This window comes from Augochlora pura, chromosome 8 (assembly GCF_028453695.1).
Source record: "Augochlora pura isolate Apur16 chromosome 8, APUR_v2.2.1, whole genome shotgun sequence".
Taxonomy (NCBI): domain Eukaryota; kingdom Metazoa; phylum Arthropoda; class Insecta; order Hymenoptera; family Halictidae; genus Augochlora; species Augochlora pura.
Window position 1 is genome coordinate 12331758 of NC_135779.1, and position 12555 is coordinate 12344312.

The 12555-nt window shown below is 35.8% G+C and overlaps 2 protein-coding genes across 6 annotated transcripts in view; one reads left to right on the plus strand and one right to left on the minus strand.

Annotated features, from left to right (window-relative positions):
* The window catches only part of C3g (C3G guanyl-nucleotide exchange factor), a 131469-nt gene extending 121349 nt beyond the window's left edge, over positions 1 to 10120 (minus strand). For all 4 annotated transcript variants that reach the window (XM_078188359.1, XM_078188364.1, XM_078188361.1 and 1 more), the window contains exon 1: positions 9919 to 10120. In XM_078188359.1, the coding sequence (XP_078044485.1) occupies positions 9919 to 9952 (34 nt within the window). In that variant the 5' untranslated portion in view covers positions 9953 to 10120. The remainder of the gene's footprint in view (positions 1 to 9918) is intronic.
* Positions 10121 to 10159: 39 nt separating this feature from the next.
* LOC144473984 (leucine-rich repeat-containing protein 57) lies at positions 10160 to 12181 on the plus strand. Of its 2 annotated transcripts, none has more exons than XM_078188366.1 (2): positions 10160 to 10275; positions 10351 to 12181. In XM_078188366.1, the coding sequence occupies exon 2, from the start codon at positions 10725 to 10727 to the stop codon at positions 11439 to 11441; it is 717 nt and encodes a 238-aa protein (XP_078044492.1). In that variant the 5' UTR covers positions 10160 to 10275; positions 10351 to 10724; the 3' UTR covers positions 11442 to 12181. The 2 variants fall into 2 exon arrangements, with proteins under 2 accessions (XP_078044492.1, XP_078044491.1); XM_078188365.1 differs by having other exon boundaries at positions 10166 to 10492; positions 10622 to 12181.
* The last annotated feature ends 374 nt before the right edge of the window (positions 12182 to 12555 follow it).

Consider the following 12555-nt stretch of genomic DNA (forward strand, 5'->3'; position numbering starts at 1 on the left):
GATTATGTAAACTAATGTATCTGTATTGTTCCCTAACAATGGCAAAAGTGTTGAAATTAAAAATTGCTTTACTTGAGGAGGAAGTGTTTTAAATTTTCATCCAGTAATTGGTTTTCTATACTGCAGGATTCGAAGTTTACAACACATTACTCGATTCTAGTTCATAGAATAACTATCTAGTTATTTGATCAATTACTTTCTGAGACAGGTATTACGTTCATTAAGTTAGAAAAAGCTGCTTCGAGAAAACTGCATTTAAAATTTAAATACCATTTTCAAGTGTATAACAAGCACTTCCAGTGTTGTGAACATATCAAATTTTTAGTTTTAAAGAACTAAATATATCATCAAGGCTTCTTAAGAAACATGTTTGTGGTGGTTACCAACATTTCATTAAACAGTTAAAACGTAATGGAGAAACTTTACCCGAAAAGAATGAAGAAAATTTAATGACTATACAGGATATAATAAAATTAATTAATTTTCAGACATAAAGGAATGAGAACAATAAAACAAGTACACGTGTAAAAGTATTAAAAAGTATGTCATTTTATCGAATATTGTTCTAAAGAAACTGCACGTGCAATTTACTGATAGAGTAATGACACGTCAAGAACGAGATCATGAATTTTGTCTACATTCATGATCAAATAATTAGAATACTTGTAATAAATTTAACCCACTTTGAAACCACCTATATTGTTTCAGCAAATCATGAATAAAATAAGTGAAAATGACATTTCCTTTTTTACAAGATGCGAATTTACATTCACAACATTGCGATTAATTTAAATTTTAATATCTGGTAAGAAAGTAATAATAATAATTTTAATAGAAAATAATAGTAATAATTATCTATCAATTTCTCAGAATTTGCAATTTGAGTATCTTTAAATGAAATTCGAATGTATTGGGTATATTATGTTAATTATAGCAATCAACAGAAAAGGAATGTATTCTATGAAAAGACAGGTAAACAACACTCTATTTTCTAAAAATAGGCAAACCACATTGATCAATTTCAGGAAAATTATGTGTTATTTTTTAACACGTGTAAAAATACCATTGTAAAGATAATGGGATTGATAAGATACGAACAATAGCATTCTATTATTACATCGACAAAAAGACAAACTTCAACATAAGAGACACATTCCTATATGATTAAAGCCTTCTCTATTATTGCAAAAAGTTATTACACTTAAAGATTACAGTGACGTAAACATAATAAGTGTTCTAGATAATCAAGCTAAATATTTATCGAAAATGCTAAATACACGTACTTCATTATTATCTGTCCAAAAGAGAATCATAATCTTAAAAAGTGTAAAAATCTTTAAAACAAAAGTGGCAAAAAGGAAAAATTTATATTAATATTCGAATAAGTAATATAGAGAAAATTCATAAAGAAAACATATTTCGTGACACTAAGAAATTAAAAAAATTGTACACATAACTTAATCCGTCTAATTAAAACTTTACTGTATCTTATTAATCTTTTATAATAAAATATTCGTACAATGAAGCAAAAGTAAAATAATTCCATCTAAATACCACGCATAACATTAACGTTATCACCTATAGTTATCAGCGATTGTTATCCATATACTTCTACTGATAGCTAATTGAAAAATAACCAGTCGAATATTAGAAGCATAAAAATTTTACAAAAGTGTCGTGTATCTATAGATCGATAAATTAAGAAAATTTCCCTCGTCTAGCAACGATCAAAATATCATTACAACATAGAAGCAATAAACTCACGCCAGATCAGATTGAATCCCAGAACCATTTTTACGAGGTTGCAAGCCAACTCGATCTCAGTAATACGACATCACCCTCACATCCCACCGCATCGAATCCGCGCTATTGAGAAACTGCTTCTATGATCCGATGCTCTAGACTATTAACTGCAGCTTGAGCGAATATCTGAGCGATAATGTCGACCAATAACAGACGATAACCAGGCGATAACGATGATTAATTTGCCGACGGCTAGATGCGAGCGAAGAATAAGGAAAGCGTGTGATAGACCGAAAGGAAAAGGAGAGTCAAGACGGAAGGGTCCATCCCTCCGATCAACAGCGAAATTAGAGATCAACGGTAACACGTGCGACGACCGGTTTTCGCACGTGCGCCGCGATCTAATCCGACCGCGCGCGCGCCTATCTGCCCGGCGAAACGTGAAAACAGATGCATATTCATGAATTGTCACTGAACGCGGGGTGCACCCTTGCACTGGGCAACATGCGTGCGTGTTCCTGGCAGTGCATCGTTACTTGGTGCAGAACGGGCAACATTTGGCCGTGGCTTATGCCACCGGCGCTGGACAGGCCCGAGGAGCAGCAAAATCTGCGCGAGATCGTAATTCCTCCACAGAAATGCGGGGGCGTAACGGATAAGCTAATCCCGTATATTAAATACGATAAGGTCGGAATGATATATGTTGGAGTGTTCAGCGGAATGCACGGAACATGTGGGTGATGAAAGGTATTCCTTTACCTAATGTTTATTGCACCTCATCAACACTGACACTCTCTATAAAGGGCCTACGAGGGAACGAGTCAGTCAATCCAGGCCAGCCTACCGAGCTAGTAACAGCTCCTGCAGATTAACAGTTTTCTAGCCTTCATTGTTTCAATATAGTCATAAAGTATAATATTGTGTAATGTGTAAATAGTGAGAAGTTACATCTTATAGACGTGTATTTCATTGCGTTGGTGTTGGAATAAACACGTAATATATAAAGTATTATTTGATCATCCCAACCTCGTAATCCCAACAATATACATCGTGCTAGACGGTATCATAGGCTGGCAACTTTGTTCGGTGGACTGTTGTACTCTGCTCCTTTTTAGTCTTTACGTTAACTAACAAGTATAATTGAACATTATTTGAATTGCTTAGAATAAATATTTACCTCAAATAATTATACGAATGAATTATTTTCAGTCGAACATTTTATTCGGTATGTATTTATTCAAATAATTCCTCAATTTTTATTCGAATAATTCTTTGATTTTTAATAAATTATTCGAATCTTTCATTACGAAGTAAAATAGAATAAATGCATGAAGATATAAATAACTAAATATACATATAAATAAATATGAATAATAATAATTAATGAAATAGAGAATGAATTAGAAGCCATATCAGTTAAAGGTTTATGTAATGTTAAAGGAAAAGGTGAATGTTCAGATTGTGTAAAATAATGAAATTGATAAAAGACCAACCTTTCGTGAGTCAGTAAACTGCAAATTAATTATCAATTGACTGAAAAATATTGACAACGATGTACTATACAAATAAATGTCACTTTCGTTACGTGTAATGAATAATGTGATGTTAGTCGTTTGCTACAAATGTAAGCAGAAATGTGTTACATAATGTAAGAAATAACAAGGTTTCTTCAGTATCTTTATATAATAACAAGGCAAAAAGTAAATTAGAGGAAATACTTAAGTTTTCAACGATAATACGAAGACCAGCTTTATAAAACACATTTTTTACATTTCCATTCACCTGCGTGCATATAATTAACCTCTAGCTATAAAATACTGAATCGGTCGAGTGATAAAAACAGTAATTTGAATGCAGTATGAATATTCTTATTCTGCGCTAATATATACTAAACTTCGACTGAAAACACATTAAGAAGTTATTCCCATAAAAATAACTACCGCGAAATAGGTAATCAAATAAATTACAAGACAAGCTATTAATAGCTGATGATGACAAAAAGGGAATAATTCGCAATATACTTGACCTAAAACATATACAATAGATTCGAAAAATATAAGTACAATGAGCACACTTAATTTTGAAACTTACAATTTTGTTGGGTATATTAATATTAACCATTTGAGTCTTGACTAAAATAAGAAAATACAGCAGGCGAAATAAATATCTTCTTGTTATATTATTGATGTGGATTATATTATATTCATTTTATATTAATGTCATTCAGTTTATATTGTACATATAAAAATTTTTATGAATCTGATAAATATAAGAATGTTAAAATATTTTACTTTATCCATAACCAGCTAAAAAATGTTTTAGCTCAATTATGAATCATCCTGTAATATAACCAAATTTTTACAATTACAAGTTCTTTCATGTTTATGTTAATTATTTGAATAATATTCCTATTTAATCAGCAACTCGTAGCAACTCGTGCAACAAAATTTTATGTTTCTAAATCGTCGAATACTGCACGCTCTTAACTCAATGAGTCAAGTTCCTTTCTAAGTCCACGTGTATGCCATCGAGCAATGCTTACTTTAATTTAGCCGGGCTCTAAATAAATCTTCAGATACATGTACCAGTCGACATTCAAGTATAACGCCAAATCCATGTATATCAGCATCCCTCTGTGTAGACGGAATTGGCAATGTAATTACGGAGAGCAGCCGACATAATTTCGCGATAATTCGTCCATCTACTGGCAACTAAGTTCATCACATAATCGGTATAGCGATACGGTTAGAACGACGTCGACGATTCTGTTCATTCGGAAAGAATAGTATACTTTGCGATACGCTGTGATATCGGTACATCAAAATATACTTAACTAATCAACGCTTCCGACTATCAAACTCTTGTTTCACCTACCAACTGCACCCTACATAACTCAACTAGAACCATCAAAAGAGTTGTGTTGAAGCAAACACGTATTTTCCAACGACAAAAAAATTTTATCCGAAATATTATTGTAATAAAATTGTATTCGAAGAATTTATTCGAAATATCATTCGAATAAAACTTTGTTTTGGTACAAGCCCCTGCCGGATATAACCTTCTTCTTCGATTCATATCAGTTCGATTCCAGCGTGTTCTTTCCCGCAACAACATCCCGGATTTTCCGTTGTCCCATTTCGAGGAGCAACTGCGAGAGAGGCACTGTAAACCGAAGCGGATAAAGCAGCCGGACTCCGACAAAGCCCATAATGGACACAACGTTCGCGGCCCAGAAACTGCCGGAAACCGGCGAGGGTGGAAACGGATCCCGCGGCAAGCTCGAACAGAATTTAATCATATTTCGATCTCGCGCCTTTTCGCTTTTCTTGCGGCCTGTTCCTTACGGCCGACAAAGGCGTTCAATCTCGACGGGCGCAGGCCCGTGCTGAGCGTTCTCCGGGCGTCGCGCGACACCGGCCGACGCCATGGATTCATTTCAATGAACCACCCCCGCCCAACTGGAAATTTAATGAGAGTTCGCTTTTCAGTAACCAGCCGACAGAAATCCCCCGACGATGACGCGGATATATTATTGACTGAACCGGTAGCGGCTTATTCTACTCTTTTCCTCGTTCGAGCTGCCGTTAAGGGGTAGGGGGGGGGGGGGGGGGGCACCACCCTGACGATTAAAAAAAAATCGATTCCTTTTTTAGTTTCCTTAAAGTTTCAAGCATGTAGAATGTTATGTCAATGCGATTTCTCGAAATTCTAACGTATAGCGACTGAAGGTGAAATTAGAAAATCTTATTATACCAGTTATTTATTTTACGCAAAGAACATGAAATAAATTTTGTGAATATAATTTAGAAAATGTACAGTTTCTCTTTGACGACATTTTTATCATATTTTATAAGAAAATACGATAAATTTACGAAAATACGATACGAATTTAATACGATAAATACAATCGATGTAACCATGTAGACTAGTGACGCTGGTTGCGAGCATGTTAAGATTATCGAATCGATTATACGCCAGTGGGCTATCCTTTTAGAAGAGCCATTAGAGAAGTAGATAAAACATAAATAAAACATGAATAAATATATCAGCGAAATCCCAATATAAAATAACCTGCTATTGAAACAAGAACAACTCGCAGTCTTAATAAATAAATACACAATATGAGGCGTAATACTCTTTTAACCAGCCTCTGGATATTCCACCCTCGCAACCCCTCGTGGCCGCAGCAGCGCCGACATCGACATCATCGTCGTCGTCAAGGAGGAACTCGATCATCCGCGGTACACTTCTCGGTAACGAGAATCTTTCGAATGTAACCATCTCCGTAACGGAAAACTCTTTTGAAACGTGCCGTAATTTACTAGAGTGGATAGTACCGACGACGGCGGAATGCGCCTTCAGCGACTTCTCGTTGGCCGGGGATTTGATTTCTTGTGTTTTCCCGACTCAAAACGAACACTCGAGTTATTTACTCGCGGAAGGGTGCAACTAAGTGCTGAGATACCTAGGACCACTAGAGTGCCCGCTAACTTAAGTATCCCCCACTGGCTCTTGCCGGGAAAACAAGCGTATACGTGTAACGGTAGAGTTCGTATAAGGGAAGGTTCCGATTTAGGAATTTAAAGGAATCGATTACTTCTTCTTTCGTTTTTCTACGATGATTTATTAATATGTAGTTGAAAGAAAATTACAACACTCTAACAATTACCAGAGTTATAGGCCTTCAAGTTCCTAATGCACAGGTTCTTTTTATCGCGTGAAATTTTAAACACGTTTTTCTCTAAATATCATTTATTCAACTGGTGGAATGAACATTTCAAAAATTAATTGATCAAAGTGAACTTTTTCTTTACATTCAAAAATATACCTTTTTTGCAGGAAGTGAATTTATAATATCACGAGTTTCTACGAATTTACGCATTTTTAAAGAATATGGAATTGTGGAAAGTTCATAAAAATGTGATGTTTGACTTCAAAACGCCAGAAAATAATAAAAAGAAAGATTTTTTATATTTCATATGATCGCTACCCCGTAGATATGATGCATTCGTTGCTTTCGAAACCAGTTCTCGTAGCACATTGGCCGTCACATTTTCCATATATTGGAACATCTAAATTAAAAGAATCTTATTGATTTATACACTAGAAACTACTACCTAAAATTTACGAGTTTTCGACAATGTTAATAATTACAGAAATGATCGCAGTGTGAAGAAAAGATATCTATTTTTAACTCCAAAAAAACAACTTTAAATGCTTATTAAAAATTTAATAATTCACATATAAAAAAGAGATTATACGCTACATTGTAGCATTAGCTATGCAAAATATATCCATGAAATTTGTAAGTATTCGAATCTTTAGTTCCGGAGATTTCGTGACGGCGAGGTTGACAATTGCAATTTCGAGAAAAGTATAAAAGAAATTTTAAGATAACATTTCCCTTTGATAAATTAAAATTTTTGAAATTTTGCATACAGTCACTAAATATTAAAATTTCAAACTGTATCGTTTGACATAATATTCTACATGCTTGGAACTTTAACAAAATAAAAGAAGTAGATCATTTCTAATAGTTGTTTAGTGGTGTCCGCCCATTAATGAGCAACTCATCTGCTCGGTGCTAGACAAATTGCTTGATAGGCGTTACATCGTCTCGGAAAATGTTGCTTTCGCTTGTTAATCGCTGACTTCGAAGTTAGAATTTCTCTGGTAGATCGTCTCATCCGCCACGTACGCCTCGTTCTATTAATTAAAAGCCTCGGCTAAGCTAGGATTCGCATCGCGCGCTTGTGCGACTGCACGTGTTTACAGCATCTCTTTTCAGATGTGGTTGAGCATCTTCGACATTAAAAGCAGTTCTCGCTCACAAAGGTTTAACTCTATATTGTTGCACCTACATTTCTATTTTTAGCCATAGCTAACCTTTAATGACTCAGTCACCCGATGCCTTGTTACACTGTTTTTGTTAACGCTACATAAGACGGTAATTGTTCAAAGTCGGTCCATTTTTCATCCTCAATAAAAAAACTTTTCCGAAAATATTTAGTTGGAAATTTTCCTGTAGACAAAATATTCTACAAGTTATAATATTGCTCTCTATTGATATTGATGTTATTCTATTAATTGTCGACGGAATTGTTCATATGCAATTTCCTTTATTGGATAATTGACAAAGCTAAAGATGAAACAATTGTAAACCGCAGGCCAACGCTATGTTTTCTTAAGCTTTCGCTCTATTCTCGTCCTTCGTTCATTAAACCGACTCCGAAAATAGAGTCTAATCTACAAGTCGGCTTCACTGATCGTGGCTCGCTCTTGTTGTCCGGTAAAAATTTCCTGTTAACGGGTCTATTCTTTTTCAGAAGCGACCGGCAAGAACAACGAACACGCAACGATTTCAACCAGCTACAAATCAACTCGCATTAAACGCAATTACCAGCGACAGATGACGTAGGGTGCAGAGTTAGTTGGTACTCGTTATCCAGCAAATTGATCAAACTGCCTTTACTTAAGTATATTTGTCCATCAGCACCACTACGAGGCCGAACGTATCAGTTCTGATAAGTTGCACCTGTTAATGTAGCATAGAAAAATAGAAGCTTGAAAATTATTAGTCAGTTTTTCACATTGTACTATTTCTTACATTTTCACCTTCGTTGGAAACAATTCGATGCTAAATATAGTATTTCCTTATCACAACTATTCTTCAATTATCTCATTAAAAACAACATTTTAAAAGATAAAAACTAATTATTGTTGTAATATTTTTGGAACTGATTAGAAGACAATTAGACAATAGACAATTATCCCATTCTATTAACACTTTCGATATTTCACAACAGATCGCAAAATACAGTAATACAAAATTTTGTTTTAATGTAATTGATTCAAGCAACGTGCTAGATTTAATAAAAATTGATAGAAATTATTAGTTAACAGAAAATCTTATTCCATGTACATAATATAACACAAAAATAATAACATTTATTACCAATGAAACATCAGAACTACTAATTAACCCTTTCAGCCACATCTTCCAGCTTTTATGTAATTTACACAAGCCGCCCTCTATTTCCAATCTCAAATAAATTGGCCCCTATTATAAAATCCGAGCATTAGTAGTCAAAGGTACTTATCGATCTTTATAAACAAATATCTAGTAATAAAGTATCTCACTTCAGCTACGATTTGTACACATCACCATTGATGTTCCTCCTTCGAGGTGTTAGCAGTGCTCATAAACTTAACCTCAACATTAATCAGTCTGCAACATTCCTCAGCAGTAATAAATTGCTTTCTAGTGATGAAGAGTCTTATTTCACGTGTACATAAATGGGGTTGATACGGCCGCGGTCGAAATAGTGTCGCAGCGATGGCGGGATAACTCTTTGTTTGAAGGGTAAGAGTGAGAACGCAGGGCAACAGAACTCGTGATACGGGCAGCTGTTCGAATTACATTGGGCTCGCCCCTGGCGCGTGGACGGTTTATTGACATACACTCCAGGCGACCCGCGTATTATTACCAGTGTCGTCGCATTCGCCAAGAAATGTACGACCCGCCTTTTTCAAGAAAGAGCACGACCGTCGGGAACGGGACGAGCCTCGGTCCACGGGCCAGGAGAGGGAGAAAATCAACAATACTTCATCCTTTTTCCTTCATTTTCCGTTTTTCACGCGAACCCTTTCACTAAATGTGAAGACAAACGTCTTTGTCTCTCAATTCAAAAATTCCAATCCTTCGAAATGATCCCGGCATGTTGAACACTGATTCACCAAGCAGTTCACAATTGACACACTGAGCTTGACGTATATCGAAGGGTATACTACACCCCCGGAGAAATGAAATGCATTGCATACGCTGTTCGCATAATTCACGATCGGTGACACATTTGAAGAATTCCCAGAGAATATTACTTGAACGAGTCGAGTCATACGCATATGCTTTTGACATTTCGCGTCCGGTAGCGTCCGTCAATGATCGGTCTGCTAACGTTTCGATCATCACGGTACCAGCAATAGTGGCGTTCGATGGAGTACATTCTCGCGGGATTCTGAGGGCATGCTCGATCTTCGGGACCCCGTAAAAACTTGATTGACAAGGGAAGGAAATAGAAACGATGACGGGTCGCGGGATCCGCCGTTGTCACGGAACATCGTACATTCTCTTTCATCGTAGGTCATAGTACATAAGAGAGTATCACTCTCACTCACCTGCGTGCTTCTCCGACTTCGGCGTCGAGGCCATGGCTAGCCGGTAATATGTCTTCTCGGGCCGCGACACTACCTCACCATTTCCGCGAACGACCGCATCGTAAACTACACACTAGTGGCTGCCGCGGCGTTTTCAGTCTGATGTAAACCCGACGTGCACCGCTACATCTTCGTTTGTCAGCCATGTTTCGGGGCGCGAGCGCGCGAACCGCCATCGCGCGGCCGAGATTTGAACACAACCGTTTGGCCAATATGGCCGGTTGACTGTCAATCGGGTGACATTTCACTCAATTCACCTCCACGTAGAGATGTCTTCGAAAGGTTAATATTCACGAACGGAACATGTTCCACGGCCACGTACGTAACAGCGTGAACTTCGATACCGTTTAGTCAACTATAACATAACCATTAACACCACAAGTGTCGTCGTAGTGAAAATTAATCAGAGGAGTGGCGGCGCAACGACTGACTTGAGTACGTCAGTACAGTGGCAAGAAAAAGTTGACGACCACCTGGGTACAGTCTGTAGCAAGAAATATTTGTATGGTTCTGAATGGTAACCATGCAAGAGTATGTGAGTACATAGTGCGAACAATCATCCACTATACCAAAGACTGTTGCGATTTATTATGAATGAAAAGTTTATTTTTTGAAAATAAAGTGTTCGTTGTAAAATAAGGTTCTTATTTATGCGTCTCTCCAGAATCAATAAAGTGAATTCTTGAGATTAATATCAGGAAATCAAAGATTCTTGAGAACGTCGAATTCATTTGGTTCATACAAAATAAGTTTGATGCCGGCATAAGATGGGAAACTCTGGTTTGAAACAGCATTATCAAACCGCGAAGAAGACCGGCGCGTTAAATGTTTCCAACAGAAAACTCGACGAATTCCCGCAAAATCTACACGCTTTGGCGCCGCTGTTACGTACGCTGGATCTATCGGAGAATAAATTCATTCGAATACCCGACGATATCGGACACTTCACGTTGCTGAAACATTTAAATATTAGTCATAATAAGCTGTCTGTGCTGCCCGATGCTCTTGGAGCGCTGACCAAACTAGAATGTTTAAATGCATCGTCGAACCAAATCAAATCTTTACCTTGGTCTTTGCAAAAATTAACGCGTTTAAAGCAGGTCGACTTCTCTAACAATCAGATTACAGAATTCCCCCCAATGTTTTGTGATTTAAAGTACTTGGATGTGCTGGACCTGTCACAGAATCAAATTACGACTATTCCGGACGCTGCCGCAGCACTACATGTGGTTGAACTTAACCTCAATCAGAACCAGATATCGACAATTTCTGAGAAGTTGGCGGAATGTCAACGTTTAAAAACATTGAGACTAGAAGAAAATTGTTTGCAATTGAACGCTGTACCTAGAAAAATTTTAAAAGATTCAAAAGTTTCGTTGTTAGCTCTCGAAGGAAACTTATTTGAGATAAAAAAGCTAGCTGATCTTGATTGTTATGACAACTATATGGAAAGATATACGGCAGTAAAGAAAAAAATGTTTTAAAGGAAAATTATTAGTATGAGAAGATAATCTTTTCACGTACTGATCGATGGGCGTATAGAATGTAAATTATACAACATGTTTGATAATAGTTATTATACGGTTGTTTTGTAAATTTTCGAAGCTGTCACATCGTATTTGCGCAATCATTGTATTGGATAATAGCCATTATATACAGAATTGTATAAAGTATTTGTATTAGTTGTGTTATTAAGTCAAGATATTATTGTTTCATAACATCTTAGTACATAACATCGAATATAAGTTTCATATTCGTTCAAAACGTTTATTGATACTTATTCGTTCAAGTTATTGTTGAAATCGTATAAATATTTCGTATAATGTAACATCCTCTGCTAAGTATTGTATATTTTATAACAAACAACTTGTAACACAATATACTCGGATTCTGTATTTCACCAATGTTTTTATATACAATTACAACTACAACAAAATGTACAAATCTCTTGTATTATTAAATACATTTATAAAGATTTTTCTATTTTAATTATACAATATTAAATTGAATATACGAAAGATTAAAAAAGTCACATTCGTAATAAATTTATATGGTACAAAATAAATCTTATATGACCAAAAACTAAGCTTAGAATGTTTAATCTTGTAAATATTTGTTGTAACCGTTTCACGTTGCTGTAGCCATACTTCCCTAAATCATATTTTGTGAAAATAAATACTTTATTTATTTAGTTCATTTTCCTTTCCTTTTTCTGTGATATTTTCCTTTAAAAATGTAAGTATGTATGTAATATGAAATATTTCTTTTATTTCGTTTGAAAAATAAATGTATTTTGTATTCCAAAATGGCGAGACTCATCTGTGTTATTCTAATGGAACGTGCCGCTAAAATTAAATGAAAAAAAACTACAAGTAAGTAGCAGTTAGGAAAAAAGTTGCATGTGTTAACTTTCAAGTTAGCAACCCTTCGCTTGCAGATACGTGAGCTGCTTATGAATTACTTCATTAGGCGTAAAATATTTGTATTCTACTCTTTCACGACTGAACAATTACGGCTAATTTTAGAGCGCATTCAGTAGCAATCGTCCATTAATATTCGAACAATTAATGTTGAAATATTTTGCAGGATATATGTCCG